Below are 16,857 nucleotides of genomic sequence, written 5' to 3'. Positions count from 1 at the left end.
AAATCCTTATGTATTGTATATCAGATTTTATCTTCTAGATTATTAGTATGCATGGTTGACATGAAATGAGAATAATCTATGTTGATATGATGATTTTAACTTAAAGAAAAGTAGAATTTTTTTAAAGAAGACATTTTTATTGAAATGAGGTTGAGGAAAAACATGAACTTAGAAGCGCCCTGTTGATTTTAACATAAAGTAGAAATTATTTAAAGTAGACATTTTTATTGAAAAAAAATTACATCAACTCAGAAGAAAAATTAGTCTCATCTTCTCATTTTTACCCAATTTATCTTACTTAAAGTGGAAATCTTTCTTTTTTTTTTCTGATAATTTTTTTTAACTTTTTTGGTAAATTGGCTGAATATTAGGATTTTCTTTGGGTCATTATCATGATCTTCTTATTTTTATTCGTAGCAAGTGGAAACTGCGAAACGATTTTTTTTCTTCAATATTGTACAAATACAACAAACTATATGTCAACTTCCAAATACAACACTTTTGGTTGTTTATAACAAAGCAAAACATCTTCATCAATGTATATGCTTAGTACTGAATATCCAAATATATTTTTTCACTATTGTGAATGTCTATAATATACAAAGGGGAACCCACTTGGATTGGCTGATGGTGTTGGCTTGAGACCTTGAAGTGTGCTCCTCTCAATGTCTCAGTTCAATTCTCCACGGTGCCAATAAAATATGTAATATACAAAGAGGATGTAAAATGAGATGATTCTTGGAATTTTCCATTCTCTCTCTCTCTCTCTCTCTCTCTATGTATATATATATATATATATATATATATATATATATATATATATATATATATATATATGTTTTGTTGCTGGTTTAATCCTAACTTTCAACTTGTTGCTTTGTGTCTATGTTTAGTCCGAGTCTTGGGAATGGCATCTCTCTGCTAGAAGGCAATTAAATCCTTTATTAGTGAGGGTATAGTAGGAAAAGTAAGAAAAATTGAGGGTATAGTAGGAAAAGTAGCATTTAATCCTTTATTAGCATTGTAATGTGACATATAATTTGAGACAAATTTTTTCTCCAAAGTAATTGATAATTTAGGACGGAGGAGGGAGTATTAGTTTCATAGATACATCAATACACGTGTATTTTTGTGGACCTTGCTAGTTTCCCAATATGTGCAACACACGGTTTGCGACACTTTAAACACTTTATGATTCGATTACAAAGGCGAGATTAATGTTTAATGAAAGTTTAAAAAACAATAACAAACAAATTCTACTTGCACAGAAAATTATGTCATAATTATGCTTATTCATTGTCGTGTTCAATTTAAAGATAAATATTGGCAATCAATATTAGTTACATAAACAATAAAACCATAACAACAAATAAATACATTAAACTCAACAAAAGTAGTGAAAAATTTGTCAAATTTCTTCCAACTATACGAGGAAGCTACAACCATCTTAACAAATAAGCTACTCGAATAAACTAAAGACTATAATCCAAGAGGGTATAGATTGTAATGAGCACAACACAACTACCATCAAATCTTCGGAAATCAATGTTTTATGCATATGTTACACTAAGAAAATACTTTAAAACCAACAACATAATGATATATGTAACATGTGTTGCATTGAACATGTTAAGTTTACCAAGAATAATAATTTTTCAGGAAGAACACCAAGTGTCTATTAAAAGGTTATATTGGTATCAAAAAATTAAAATACTCCAATGCAAATCTGCCATCTTAAATCACAAAACTGTCAACATTTGCAAACTAACACACAATGTCAGAACCCATCACCTAAGAATCCAAGAATAAAAAAAAACTCATCAACGTCAATCAAATGGAGAAGAGAGGGCGAGAAGAATTGGATATTGCTGATCGTTTGTTCCCTAAATGAATGTAACTAACTCCTTGTTCTGATTATATCAATCATTGTCACCCATGGAAAAAAAAATCTTAAATCAAGATATAAACCCACCAAGAACTCGCCTGCAATTCAATCATAAGTCAATAGATAAGCACCAATAACCAAAAAAAGAGGACAAATCATTTAACAAAATTAAATAAATAGGCTCATGAAAAACTAAAGTCCTACATACTCAAACCACCCTGGCTTCCAAAAAACAAGTAACTAGTCCAAGATAAAGATAACAAGTCCAAAACACATATAACAAAGAGTCACATGAAAGAAGTACAACTCCAAAAGGTAATTTCTTCATATTCCCTTGGTCTAAAATTCACATCCAGCAAGTGGGAAAAATTCGAAATCTAATTCCAGATTCTGCGAAGGAAACAAAGCAGAATACTTAATCTACAGCAAAAACAAAAACAAAATGCATATTGAAAGTTATCTCAGACAAAAAAATAAATTACTCATTACCTTTGTATCAAATAGATCGATAATATCTGGATTATCGCAGACCTTCCTAACCCTATAAGAACAATACAAAGCTGGATTCGAAGTAGATTCTTTATTTACCAAGAAAAGGAACCATTCTCCAAATATTGATCGAAACTGAGGCGGAAAGACCTCTGAATTTTTTCATTATGGGTTGTTTGCAGTAGATTCGAAGTAGATTCTTTATCTACCAAGAAAAGGAACCATTCTCCAAATAATGATCGAAACTGAGGCGGAAAGACCTCTGAATTTTTTCATTATGGTTTGTTTGCAGTAATCACATAAGATGTTAGATATTGAAATATGATAACTAAAAGATCAATTAGAAACCAACCTCCAAATTTTTAACCAAACCAACACATTCCTCTTTAATCAATCTAGTGAGGTCACCGTCAAACAATACAAACACAGCTGCATCAGTGCCATCACATACATTGAATTTTGCCATAAACATGTTATTACAGCACAAAGACAACAAATCAATTTAAAGAAAATGGATTAAAAACACAATATAAACACTAAAAGGGTAAATTGATAAAACATCAATAAAAATCCTTCCTTACCTCGGAATTATATGCAATTTATAATCAGCGCCATCTTGTTCACCTATTAACTTAATACATATCTATCAACCCGCTTGCTCGCAGTATAAGGAAACCACCAATCTTCACCTTCAAGGAATCCGGTTACAGTTGCTACTACCACAAACATACCATCTTCGATGAAAACTGCTGTTCACACATTAAGGTTAGCTGAAACACACCAGTACTTTACGAAATTACCCCCATCACCCCATCGACAGTTAACTCCCGCTGGTTTCTTCCGGCGGCGGCAGTTAACTGCTGAACTCCCATCACTCCATCGGCACTTAAGTGCCGAAGTCACCATTTAGAACCACTTGATCCTAATGTTTCTGTTAAAAAGAGTGAAACGTCAATGGTTGTTAAACCAAAACACCATTTCTCTTCTTCAAGACTTCTCTGTTTATTTTATTTATCAATTTTCATTTCTCTTCAAACTCACCATTTGCTCTTGTTCCTACTAAACATTCATAAAAAAAACACCTTTCATAATTTTCAAACGTTAGCGTAATAAAAAGAGCGGAAAGACGGGCACGTGAGTGTCCATCTTTTCGCACGTGCCCGTCTTTTCGCTAGTACATGATAAAGAGGCCAAGAGACAACAAGATTAAAATTTCATTTTAATACTTTTACTTTTAGTTTTTTCATATGATTAAAACAACACGATGTTGGAGTGTTTTAGAGGAAAGACATGGTTTATGGTATAGGGTCTCAGTGGCTCATTATGAAGAGGAGGGGGAGTAGTTATGTTTTAGAAGGAGGTTGAGAGCATATGGGCGTGGCAGTTCCATTCGTCCAAATGTTATTCACTTAACAATGCTTATTAATTGTTGGCTTCGGTGAATCATAACATTCAAACAATCAATTCAAATGTTCTTTGGTATAAAGCGATTTCTCTCAAGGTTAATTTATTCTTTTGGCGCCTTCTTCTTACTTACATTCCGACAAAAGATAATTTGCTCAGAAGAGATGTAATTCATAACAATGATCAATAGCATATAAAGGGTCCAAAATAAATGAAGAAGTAGACTATTTATTTGTCAGATGTAATTTCTTTAACAGAATTTGGTCCGATAAACCATTTGCAAGCATCATATAGAGCCCGTCGATGATTATGAGAATCAAGATTAATGACGGTCACATAAGCAAAATTGACCTAAAATAGGGGGCCAAAACTCAAGAAAAATTAAAATCAGGAGATAAAAAATACATACATTTATAAAAGACATAAAAAAGTAAAAAGCCATGTGTGCTTGAAAGGAGTAGTTACAAACACGCACTCGTCTTAGAAAATTGCTGTTCACACATTAGAGAAGGCTGGGACACACATGTAAAATACGTTTTTGCCCCCTCGGCAGTTAACTGCCGAGGAATTAAAAATCCGGCTGCAGTTAACTGCCGAGGATTTCCTCGGTAGTTAACTGCCGAAGTTTTCTGCTACAAGTCTGGCAGAAGCTTTCTCATCTCCATTATTCATCACATCTTCAAATTTTTTGTCTCAAATCTCTCTCACAAATCTCTCTAAAAAACCCAACCAAATCCAACCAAATTTATTCAACAAAATCACAAGTAAGTAATTATAATGCTATTAACTTAAATTTTAGTTGTTATAAATGTTTTTATTTTTTAGTTTTTGAGTATATTTATTTTATTTTAGTTTTTGAGTAGATTTACATAGTATAATTCATTTTTAGAGTAAAATGTTTGTATGATGTTTATGTTATAGTTTAAAGTTTATTGGTTATATTTTAATTTGGTGTTTTAAATTAATTTTTTATTTTAGTTTTTAATTAGATTTACATGTTATAAATCATTTTTAGATTAGATGTTAGTTGATTAATTTTGTTAAAATGTTTGCATGATGATTATGTTATAATTTAAAAATTTTAGGATTATTTTTTTATTTGGTGTTTTATATTTTTAATTTTATTTTAGTAAGACTATATGATTTATTTTAAGAGTAAATATAATTGGAATAATTTTGCTATATTTTACGTTAATTTTTTTTTTTAGACAATTACATTTTAGGGTTATTTTTATGATTTTTAGAGTCTATGTATAATTTGCAATGTTTGAATGAGTTTTTCATTGATTCTTTTAAATTTCTATGTGTGTAGATTTGAAACAATGGCCGGATGGATCGACGTTCATGCAACATTCAACGGCGGAGAAACTCATAGGTTGAAGGTTCGGTGCCTTGATGTAGCGTTAAGAGGTCTCAAGGATCAACTGAATGAATTCTACCAAGGAGTCAACCCCAGAGACACAAGGAGGGTGCAAAATATTTTGTATAAACGTCCAAAGCTCGACGAGGGGAGCGTATCATTCACTTGGGTGGAGTTAAAGAACGACGAAAACGTGACGAGCATGTATTGGGAGCACACAAAGTTCCAGTGGATCGATATGCGGGTGACGTTGCTGAGATCAACTGAAGATATCATCAACAACTTGATTCCGCCAGAAGATCGTCTTTAGTTAGGGTAAGGTGCATTCCAACTACAACAATTGTCTTACCTCTGAAATGGGGTAATTCAAACTTGCCAAACGGCGAGGACTCAAGCATTTCGCTCCGCATTTATGTTTTTCCTTTGAAAAGATTAAATTTTTGTTAGACTTGCTTAGATGATGGTATTAAGTGTCAAGGAATGGACCTCATTTCGTTGGCACTTGAATACCATCATCTAAATCAAGCCTGACAAAAATTTATTCTTTTCAAAGGAAAGCATGAATGCGGAGCGAAAAGCTTGAGTCTTGTTGTTTGGCAAGTTTGAATTTACCCCATTTCAGAGGTAAGACAATTGTTGTAGTTGGAATGCCCCATTTATGTAATGTAACGAAACCTGTATCGCAATATTTATTCGAACGAATTCATGCTATTGTAATATTTATTCGAATTCACGCTATCGCAATATTTATTCGAATTCACTCTATCGCAATATTTTAAATAACATAAAATAATTTTTAAAGAATTCCTAATAATTTTCTAACACAATTCTATTCTAAACAAAATAAAACAAAAAAAAAAAATAAAAAACTCGGCAGTTAAGTGCCGAGGAATACCTCGGTAGTTTAGTACCGAGGAAAACCTCGGCAGTTTACTACCGCCGGTTTCATCATTTCCTCGGCAGTTAACTGCCGAGTAATCCTGAAGCCAGAATTTGCAGAACCAGGTTGAAGGCAGAACCTGTTACATGTGTTTTTACACATTGTAAACACATTGTTTCGATGCCAAACCATAAAGTTAGTCAAATCAAATTACATACATAACTGAAATTGAAAATATAATACGGAAACGAGCAATTGTCATAAAAAAATGTCATCCAACCAAACATAAAACATACAAATGTACTGTACTAACAAAACGGTCAAATGTCATGAAAATACACCAAAGTCCTAAAAATAAATCCTAAAAATACTAGCAGTCCTAATCCTACTGCTGGTCCTGGTCATGCTGGTGCTGCTGGTGCCTCCTCCTCGGTCTCTGGGCTCTCCTCCTGGTAATGATCGGCGCGATCTGCTGCCTAACATCCTGCAAGGCCGCATACAACTGCTGAGGGGTCATGCTCATCACCTCCTGACCCAAAAACTCATCAGCATGGGCAACAGCGCCGCTAACCATGTCATAGGTGTCAGGGGAGCTTCTCGCCTCGTACCGCTCCCACTGCTCTGCAACGATCTGCTCCTCGTTTGGAGGCCTCGGAACATCTCCCGGAAGAAGTGGCAAAATCTGAGGGTGAGACATAAGCGTGTACCATCGTACATAGCCCTCTGCCATACGCCATGGCTGCTCTCCTGCCTGCTCACCCCAATCAGCCTCCTTAAGTGTGTGAGTGCGGAAGTCCGAGAAGGCCTGCACAATCTCAGTCGGTGTCAGCGCTGGAACATCCGTCGGAGGTCTAGGTACCGACTGGACGTATCCGTACTGCCTCAATACCCTCTCCGGCAGGTGACGGTACACCCTACGGTCGCCGCACATGATCCAGCCAGAATACCAAAATACCTCCTCGAAAGGCTGGAACTCCCTGTGCCCTTCGTACGGCCTCCAGCATACGTCATCAAACGTAATGCGATCAAGCAATGACCGATACGTGGCCCCCTCTCCATGACCCTTCTGAAGAGTCCACCTCGCCGCAACCGGTAAATTTTCAATGTAGTCCGGGTTTGGATCAACAGTGTAAAACTTAGGGAAGTGCGACAAAAACCATGCCTGCATAAACCATACAAATCACATATAAATAAATTAAAGTTAACTAAAAAAATAAAATTTACAATTAACAAAAAAAATATAACAAAATATAACAAAATATAACAAAATAATAATAGTTAACAAAAAAAAATTAAAGTTAACGAAAAAATATAACAAAATAATAATAGTTAACAAAAAAAATTAAATTTAAATTTAATTTTTACTTACAGTGAGCAGTGTCACGCTTCCCCCAAGCTGCCTGTCTCCGGGCAAACAAGCCTGAGCTAACTCATCGTACAGGTATGCAAGTGCCATCCCTCCCCATGAATAAGCACGCATCCCCGCGTAGCCGTCCGCCATAGTCGTCAAATAAATCAACTGGATGCGCTTGTTGCTTCTATCCCCAAACAACAGGCATCCAACCAAGTATAGAAGGTAGCACTTCACACAATAAGTCCTAACCCTCTCCAGCTCCTCCAGCTCCTCTGGATCCTGTGTATCCGCCAAAAGGTTGGCTCTACCAAGGTGCGTCGTATAAAACTCCCTCAGCTTAGGATAACTAATGTATCCACCATACTCAGTATTGCAGATTTTCTCTGCCTGCGACCTCGACGCACCCAAGTGAGTCATCAGTAGTGCCTCTCCCTCATGTCTCAGCATCTTCTTCCGGTGGCCCAACATCCGCCCTTCAATCGGGACATGCATAAGACATGCGACATCATCCAAAGTCACAGTCATCTCCCCCATAGGCATGTGAAAAGTGCTGGTCTCGGAATGCCACCTCTCGCATAGAGTCATCAGCAAAGCGTGAGGCACAGTGGCGTAGCCCAAGAAAACCAAGTCATGTAAGCCACTCTCCCTAAGCGGATCCCAAAACCATCTCTGATTGTCGTTTGGGCGTCCGAGACTCAAAATCTTAGGGCCGTGATTAATAGGCTTTACAACACGCTTCTTGCGGCACTGAAAACAATGTAAACATTTAACTAATAAATATTAAACTTAACAAATGCTAAAATAAAAATAAAGAAAACATATAAAGAAAATCACATATAAAGAAAACATATAAATAAAACATATAAAGAAAACATATAAATAAAACAATTTAAAAAAAATCACATATAAATAAAACATATAAATAAAACATATTTAAAGCAAGTCACATATAAATAAAACATATAAATAAAACATATCAATAAAACATATAAATAAAACATATAATCTAAACATATAAATAAAACAATTTAAATCAAGAAAGGAAAAATAAAGAAAATAATTAAACATAAAGAAAGGAATTAAAAAAAACATATATAAAAGTTAACTAAAAGAAAGAACACATAATTGTTTTTACTTACGTCATCTATATAAAAAAACACATATAAAAAAACACATATAAAAAACACGTAATTAAACATAAAGAAAGAACATTTAAAAAAAAAAAATACTTACGTCATCCTTATTATACCAAAGCGGCAATGCCACATGACTGGCATAAGAGTGAAGCAAAGATATGACCTGCGGTCCTCCAGGAAAGGGAGCGTCCGTAGGCAACACCTCCGGGGCAGCCGCTGCTGCAATGTCATCCTCGTCTGGCTCCTCTGGCATATGCGGCTGCTCTGGCATATACTGCTCGTCGTACCCACCGTCGGTCACATCATGGTGATCCTGATAATTCAGGTACTCCACCGCCTGGGTCGGGTCAACCACCTGCGACTCTTCAGGCGGTGCCTGAGAAGCCTCAGAAGGCTGAGAACTCCCTGAACCATCCCCCCCCCCTCCGACCTCTTCCCCTCTTTGGGATATGTGCGTTTCTCCTCTCCTTCTCCTTCCGGTAGCTTTGTGTCTGAGCACGCCTACCACCTATCATCTTAGATGGATCAATGGGCTCCTGATCGGCCATATCTACACAAATTTTTAATAAATTAACATCATTTTCCATAACATAATCAAACACATTAAACACACTAGTCATAACTTAATCATTAACATTAACAACAATCAACATTCTAAAACCACATTCTAACCATTGACATCACATTCTAAAAACCATTGACATCACATTCTAAAACCACATTCGACTTAAACATAATCTAAACATCATTTCCATCAACTACATTTATCTCTAAGTACATAACTAACTAAAAAATCAATACAATTCTCATTTGGGCATTTTTTCAAACACTTTGTGTGCAAAGTTTCAAACAAACTCAAATTGTGTTAATTTGACATCATTCAAAACCACATTGTACTTAAAACTCATTCAAACAACATTCACAACACCTACATTCAATTATAAAGTACATGCAATCATCTAAATATCAATTCCAACATCAACCCTAACCACATGCAAACTACCAATTTTATTTAAAAAAAAACTACACAAACTAACATTATGATTAAAAATGAGTCAAGATACTTACTTGTGATTAAATGGAGATGATGCACTTGATTTTGCTCAAAAATCGAAATTGGATGGGCACTTGGGGTGGTTTTGGATGTGTTTGAAAGCAATTTTCGAAACTGGAACTGATTCTGTTTCGTTTTGTTTAAGTTCAGAAAACTTCGGCAGTTAACTACCGAGGAAATCCTCGGCAGTTAACTGCAGCCGGATTTTTAATTCCTCGGCAGTTAACTGCCGAGGGGGCAAAAACGTATTTTACATGTGTGTCCCAGCCTTCTCTAATGTGTGAACAGCAATTTTCCTCGTCTTAAATGAAGGACATGGTTAACATTTATTTATTCTATTTGCAACATCAACATTTATTTACCAACAACAAAACCTGCGTGTTTTCTCATTAAAAAAAAACCAACTTCCGTGTTTATCTTAGAGTACATTATTTTTCATTTTTTCTTCCATACAATAGTTTGTTTAATAAATGCAAAGTATAGGGTTGTATATACATTTTGGACCCCAAATAAACTTTAAATAGAGTTAAATCCTCCACATATCCAAAACCATTGAAAACAACCATTATTTAATTTCTCTCTCTCTCTCTATCTCTCTCAATCATTCTCTCTTCCTTTTTAAACTCTCTCCTCTCCTGGGGTCACAACCAATCATCGCCACGCTCTTCCCTCTCTCTTAAAAAAGATTCTCCCCTTTTCTTCTCTCACAAAATCCCACTATTTTCAACACATTCACACTTTCTCTTTCTCTTCTTCACTCTTAACAAACCCATTTCATTTTAGGTTCCAAAGCTTCTATTTCTCTCTCAAGCTTTTTAGGGTTTCTCACCCCTTTTCAGGTATTTCAATTTTTCCTATGATTTTTTCAAATTTAACTTCAAATTTTGAGTCTTTTTACGAGATTATTTATGGGTTTTCATCTAATTGATCATTCCAGTGTTTTTTTAGTTGAATTTTGTTTAGCTTTGCATGCAACGGTTATGGTGATTTTTGATTTTTTTTAGGGGTTTCGGTTATTGGTAGTTTCAAATAGTGTTTCAGTTTATAATTTAGGGTTGAAGTATTGTGATCATGTAAAAATGTTTTTTTTTTTTTTAGTTATGATCACTTGCTTTATTCTATATTTTTTTTTTGATTTTATGTATGAGTGATGTTATCATGCAATGGGTTATTTTAATTTGATTGTTGAAGTTATTTTCATGGATTAAAAATGGATTAAATTGAATCAGTTTCTTGCTTAGTTGCTGTGAAAATTGTGCCTTTTTTCTAGATCATATATATATAGGAACATGGAACATACTCTTATCATGATGTTGTGTGAATTTCTTTTTGTTTTGGGACTTTCTACGAATGGAAGGTTGTGATCACTGAATTGAGTATAACCTTTTGTGAATAACTCTGCTTTTGCATGAGGTTTCGCTCTCGTCTAATTGGGCTTGATTTTCACATTGCTTGCTTCACGGCATTAGAGTATATTGCTTTGTGTCCTGTGTCGTTTTGTACTGACCGTAGTTTAACCACAACCCTGCTTATGTCAAACCTAGTTGAATCTTATAGTTAGGATGACCATATCGAATGAACGGGATCATTCTTAACCATTGCCTGAAACACCAATTATTCACATACCTATGACTGATAATATTGCTCATACATATCTGAAGTTGGTTTTATATCCACATAACATTTCACTGCAAAGCTCAGATGGTTATGTTTTAACATCTGATGAATTTGGTCGTGAAACTGAGAACGTTGCTAGGCTTGATATGCTAGCTTGTGTTGAGATGTTAGTTCCCTCCTCATTTTAGAGTTAAACCAGATGTACATGCAGAAATTTATGCATGGCTATTATGCTCTTTCGGGAATGCTAGAGTAGGATTGTTCATCAGATCTATAAATATTTGCATTGGTTTCCTTATTTGTTTATGGATATAAGATATGTATGAAATTTGACATCAATGGCGTTCTGCTTCTACCGGTGACAATTCCTATTGCAAATTTAACCAAAAGCTCCTTATTCTTTTAGATGTAGAAGGTTTATCCCAATTGTTCTTGATTCTGGTTTGATTGCAGTTTTCTATGTTTTATGATGGGTGGCATTTCTTTTGCAAGTATCTAAGATTTACCTGCCTATAATATCAAAAAATAACTCTATCTTTTTGTTTTTTGAGTGAGGCTGAAAGGTGATGCAATGAAGCAGTCTTTCGATCCTTCATTTATCGGTAAATCTCCAAATTCTCTTGTTTTGTCTTGGTTATGAATTTTTTATAACGACTTATCATGTTTAATCAAATATAATCTCTTTGTTACAAAATAGGTCCTTCCAAGATTCCACCTATAAATACAGCTGGAAAATTGGGGCATGGTGCGTTGGAAGTTTCATCTGGATCTGATTCATACCATGCTTCATCTGATGCCAGTCTCTTTTCTAGCTCGTTACCTGTTCTCCCACATGAAAAGTGTATGTGTTAATTATTTCCTACCAGCTCTGATTTCTGTTTACCCCATGTTTTATAAAATCTCATGAACTGGTTTTGCTAACCTGCAGTGAACTTAAATGAAACTGAAAATGGTTTTCAATCCGTTGATGACATCTCAACTAACTTTAAAAATCTTCATCAAGAGGCAGAACTTAACGGTTCCCTTGACGATGGTAATAATCATGTAAACGGAACCATGCTTCCTGATGATGACGAAGAGCTCTTGGCCGGCATAATGGATGATTTTGACTTAAGCGGTTTACCTTGTTCCCTTGAGGACTTGGAAGAGTATGATCTTTTTGATAGTAGTGGAGGTTTGGAACTAGAAACGGATCCACAGGAAAGCCTCAGTGCGGGAATATCTAAGTTAAGCTTTTCTGATAGCTCGGTTGGAAATAGTTTGCCCCCTTATTCTTTACCTAATGGTGTGGGAGGCGGAGCTGTTGCTGGGGAACATCCATATGGAGAGCATCCTTCTCGAACATTGTTTGTTCGAAATATTAACAGTAATGTGGAGGATACAGAGCTGCGGACTCTTTTTGAGGTTAGTTTAAGTTAGAGTGAGGTCAATGAAAAAGCTACTAGTACAAACTATGGTGGCCATTATTTCTCCTTGCCTCTGATTGAATAGAATATCTTTATTGAGAAATAAATCATTTGAAAATAATGTATTATTGATTGTGTTGTTAATTTTTATTTTCAGCAATATGGTGATATTAGAACCCTATATACTGCATGTAAACACAGGGGGTTTGTAATGATATCATATTATGACATCCGTGCTGCTCGGACAGCTATGCGTGCATTGCAAAATAAACCTTTGCGGCGAAGGAAACTTGACATTCACTTTTCAATACCAAAGGTTTCTTACTGAAACAGAAGTTTTGTCATTTATTCTTTTTAGTAGCTGAACTCCCTGTCATTCATATTATGTTGGCTTTTCTTTTTTGACTTTGTAGGATAATCCATCAGACAAAGATATCAATCAAGGAACCTTGGTAGTTTTCAATTTGGATCCATCAGTTTCAAATGAAGACCTCCGCCAAATATTTGGGGCTTATGGAGAGGTCAAAGAGGTAATAATTTTATCACTTATTTTGAATTTTTAACATCTGAGTCTTTCAGGGAAACATACACTTGAATATATAATATGTACTCTATTGTTTAAACTTGAAATTAAGATGAATGGGTGGATATTTTTGCAGATAAGGGAAACTCCTCACAAGAGGCATCATAAGTTTATTGAATACTATGATGTAAGAGCTGCAGAAGCAGCACTTAAATCATTAAATAGGAGTGACATAGCTGGTAAACGCATAAAGCTTGAACCAAGTCGGCCTGGAGGAGCTCGTCGCAAGTGCGTACACTAATAATTTGGCTTTTGCTTTTATTTTGATTTTTCTGTAACTTTTACAATAACAATCTGTTCTTCTGGCTGATTTTTGTGCATCTTGTGAAATTGAGAAACATTTGATGAGGCATCTTTGACCTTTCCACTTTTGAAAATTGTTGCGTAAATTATGGGTTTTATTTATTTATTTATTTTACTTTCTAGTAAATACTGAGACAGCCTTAATATTGGCCTTGCAGTCCCATAAAATGAGTTTTACCAAATATGTCAATAAAGTGTTATGTGAGTAGAGAAACTCGGTCAAATTATCATAAATAGCTTGTGTTAACTTCCATATATCTGCCTCCTTTGTTTTCTGGCATGTAATTGATATTTTAGTATGTTACACCTTTTAGTTTGATGCTCCAACTGAATCAAGAGCTTGACCAAGATGAGTCTCGAAGTTTTCGATATCAAGTGGGTTCACCTCTAGCCGGCTCTCCGCCAGGTTGGTTCTTTGAGATGCTAAATGTTCCCTGTGCCATTGTCATCATGAAGTAGCATAGATTTTAGTTATTTAGTTCATAAATCATGCTCCTCTTGCATTTTTATTTTTGATGGAAATAATTTATTAAAATTTTCATAACAGGTAATTGGTTACAGTTCAACAGTCCTATTGAGCAGAGTTCATTGACAAATATAAATCATTCTCCTGGTTCCAAAATAATGAGCCCAACAACCAGCAACCATTTACCGGGATTAGCTTCAATTTTGCAACCACAGTTGTCGAACACAGTGAAGGCCGCAACTATTGGCCAGGACATAGGAAGGAGTAGTCATGGAGACCACATATTTCCCAATAAGATTTCATCCGCTGGATCTAATTTCAACTCACATTCACTTCCAGAGCCAAAATTTAGTCCATATCGTGGAACTTTGTCCTCGTTTGGTGCATCAACCTCAAATGGGTCGTCAGTGGAAACCTTGACCGCTCCACAGTTTCTATGGGGAAGTCCAAACTTATCCTCAGAGCCAACCAAACCTTCAGCTTGGTCAAGGCCATCTGTGGGACATCAACTTAGTACATCGAATGGAACGAGTCATGCTTTCCCGTACTCAAGTCAGAACAATTCCTTTGTCAGTTCATCTCAGCAGCAACATCATCATCATCATGTCGGTTCTGCTCCTTCAGGTTTGCCTTTTGAAAGGCACTTCGGTTTTTTCCCCAAGTCATCTGAAACTTCAATGATGAATAATGTTGGCTATAGAGGCATGGGTCTAGGGCACAATGATGGAAATTACATGCTTAATAGTGGCATTTCTGGTAATGTTGGCGTTTCTATTCCAAGAAATATGCCTGACAATGGTTCATCAAACTTCCGAATGAGATCTTCTATACTTAGCCCTGTATTTTTAGGTAATGGTCCTTATCCAGGACTACTACCTACTGCTATGGAGAGTTTTACTGACCGTGTTAGGAGTAGATGGATCGACAACAATGGAAGCCAAGTTGACAACAAGAAGCTATTTCAGCTCGACTTAGATAAGATTAGGAGTGGTGAAGATACAAGGACTACGCTGATGATAAAGAATATCCCAAATAAGTATGAACGATTATCTCTAAGCAATGCTTGTTTATTATTAACAATTAACAATGTTACTTTTTTTTCTTTTTTTCTTTTCATTTGATACCCGAGATATTTATTAATTGTTCATTTACCTGCAGATACACATCAAAAATGTTGTTAGCTGCCATTGATGAAAATCACAAGGGCACCTATGATTTTCTCTATCTGCCAATTGACTTTAAGGTATATGTTATGCTATTTTAATTTAATGAGCTTTATTTTTCCTGTTGAGTTTCTGTTTCATTCCCGAATTCTTGCAATTTGCAATGCTGATAGTTCCCTCCCTCAATTGCAGAATAAATGCAACGTCGGTTATGCATTTATCAACATGTTGTCACCGTCACTTATTATTCCATTCTACGAGGTTTGTATGAGAATATTTTTGGCTCAACACTGTTTTTAGCATATTATCTTATTAAATTTTATTTTGCGGTTGATGATGATATCAAGGAAATTTATTAAGGAAACGACAGTTAGAAAAGGTTAATTTTTCCTCAGGTGACGAATTCATTGATATGTTTGGTTTTGCAGACATTCCATGGGAAGAAGTGGGAGAAGTTTAATAGTGAAAAAGTTGCTTCTTTGGCGTATGCTCGAATCCAAGGGAAGAATGCCCTCGTAAACCATTTCCAAAATTCAAGTTTGATGAACGAAGATAAACGCTGCCGACCTATTGTCTTCCACTCAGATGGTTCTGAAGCTGCTGATCAGGTAACTTTTTATATCACTGTTTCATTGATAAGTGATTGAGAAACTTTGTCTGTTCTTCTCTGGTAATTGATATTTGGAACTGGTATTTGGTAGTACTTTATTTTTTTCGTAGTATTTGTTGCTAGGCTTGGTCGTTTGTTTCTATCTTTCTTTTTCTATGTAGCATTGACACTTACGATTGAAGTCGTGTATAACATGACATTGACACAATGTTACATTCATTCATTTCTATTATTTAAATTTAGTAGCATTCAGTGTCTACGTCTCATTGTCCCTGGTTGCGTCATTGTTTCACAATGCTTTTCTACTTAAGAGAATATCCTAATTGTCTTCATCCATACTTTCTTGCAGATCATACAAGAGCATCTCCCCTCCAACTCCAACAATATGTATATTCAGGCAGTTAAGTCAAGCGAGTTACAATTAAGCGATTCCTCTGGCTACTTTCCAAAGGATGGTCCTTTTATGAGTTTGGATGCCAATTAACCTTATATGAGAAGATGTAGAGTTGCTAACAGAAGGATGTAGATTTTGTATCATAAAGTATTTTGCCAGCAAGCTTCAAAAGTTTGGTGCATTTCGGTGAATTTTCTGCACAGGTGGGAGCAAAAGCTGAAGGGTAAAGCAAATAGATCTTCAGTTTTGCTCATTTTTTGGTCAGTTTGTAATTTGAATGTCAATATGTGGTCTAGAGAGTAGTTAGTTTGAGGTTCAGGGTTGGTAAGACTACATGAGGGGAACAAAATTGTATAGAGAGAGAAAACAAAAGACATCTTTCTCTATTCCTCTAATGTGTCAGAAAGTCTTGAAAACAAAGTGCTTATTTAAATATATATATGACGTATGTGTTTATGTTGATATCTTTGACACGGCTTGTGAAGAAGTCACACATTACAGTTAACACGTAAAGCAATACTTAATGTCTATCTATAATTTGGATTTACTCAAGCTCTTTGGACCATATGTTCCTTTATCCTAACTTTTGTTACTTTAAGCCATTATTTTAGACACAATTATATGATGTCCAAAATTTATTATAAAATGATACAATATTATAATTTGTCAAGTAGTGGTTTAGGGGGGTGTATTGGATTAGGATTTTAAAAGACTATTTTAATAAAAAAAGTCTTTAAGATTTTAAAAGACTGT

General features: G+C 35.2%; 2 protein-coding genes across 2 annotated transcripts; one reads left to right on the top strand and one right to left on the bottom strand.

Moving 5' to 3' along the window:
* Positions 1-6,255: 6,255 nt before the first annotated feature.
* Positions 6,256-9,860, bottom strand: LOC146946556 (protein MAINTENANCE OF MERISTEMS-like). The gene is made up of 4 exons (XM_085744580.1): positions 9,577-9,860; positions 8,606-9,058; positions 7,388-8,119; positions 6,256-7,180 (listed from the first exon to the last, which is right to left on the bottom strand). The coding sequence occupies exons 2-4, from the start codon at positions 8,777-8,779 to the stop codon at positions 6,404-6,406; spliced, it is 1,683 nt and encodes a 560-aa protein (XP_085600706.1). The 5' UTR covers positions 8,780-9,058; positions 9,577-9,860; the 3' UTR covers positions 6,256-6,403.
* Positions 9,861-10,103: 243 nt separating this feature from the next.
* Positions 10,104-16,566, top strand: ML5 (MEI2-like protein 5). Its single transcript, XM_085744579.1, has 13 exons — positions 10,104-10,401; positions 11,731-11,781; positions 11,877-12,020; positions 12,108-12,583; positions 12,743-12,901; positions 12,999-13,115; positions 13,245-13,396; positions 13,786-13,877; positions 14,019-14,973; positions 15,096-15,180; positions 15,293-15,361; positions 15,529-15,708; positions 16,060-16,566. The coding sequence occupies exons 2-13, from the start codon at positions 11,751-11,753 to the stop codon at positions 16,192-16,194; spliced, it is 2,595 nt and encodes an 864-aa protein (XP_085600705.1). The 5' UTR covers positions 10,104-10,401; positions 11,731-11,750; the 3' UTR covers positions 16,195-16,566.
* Positions 16,567-16,857: the final 291 nt, after the last annotated feature.

Source organism: Medicago sativa, chromosome 2 (genome assembly GCF_051527215.1).
Source record: "Medicago sativa cultivar Bolivia chromosome 2, Bolivia_mono, whole genome shotgun sequence".
In the NCBI taxonomy this organism is placed as follows: domain Eukaryota; kingdom Viridiplantae; phylum Streptophyta; class Magnoliopsida; order Fabales; family Fabaceae; genus Medicago; species Medicago sativa.
This window is presented reverse-complemented; position numbering and strand designations above follow the sequence as displayed.

Bases quoted from the DNA above. Each gene is read 5' to 3' on its own strand.
- LOC146946556 (XM_085744580.1), bottom strand. From the start codon at position 8,779: ATGCCAGAGCAGCCGCATATGCCAGAGGAGCCAGACGAGGATGACATT. The intron at 8,120-8,605 runs GTAAGTATTTTT...CATTGTTTTCAG, and splicing joins TTTGGTATAATAAGGATGAC to TGCCGCAAGAAGCGTGTTGT. The intron at 7,181-7,387 runs GTAAGTAAAAAT...TGGTTTATGCAG, and splicing joins GAAGCGTGACACTGCTCACT to GCATGGTTTTTGTCGCACTT.
- ML5 (XM_085744579.1), top strand. From the start codon at position 11,751: ATGAAGCAGTCTTTCGATCCTTCATTTATCG. The intron at 13,397-13,785 runs GTGCGTACACTA...TACACCTTTTAG, and splicing joins CCTGGAGGAGCTCGTCGCAA to TTTGATGCTCCAACTGAATC. The intron at 13,878-14,018 runs GTTGGTTCTTTG...TTTTCATAACAG, and splicing joins TCTAGCCGGCTCTCCGCCAG to GTAATTGGTTACAGTTCAAC.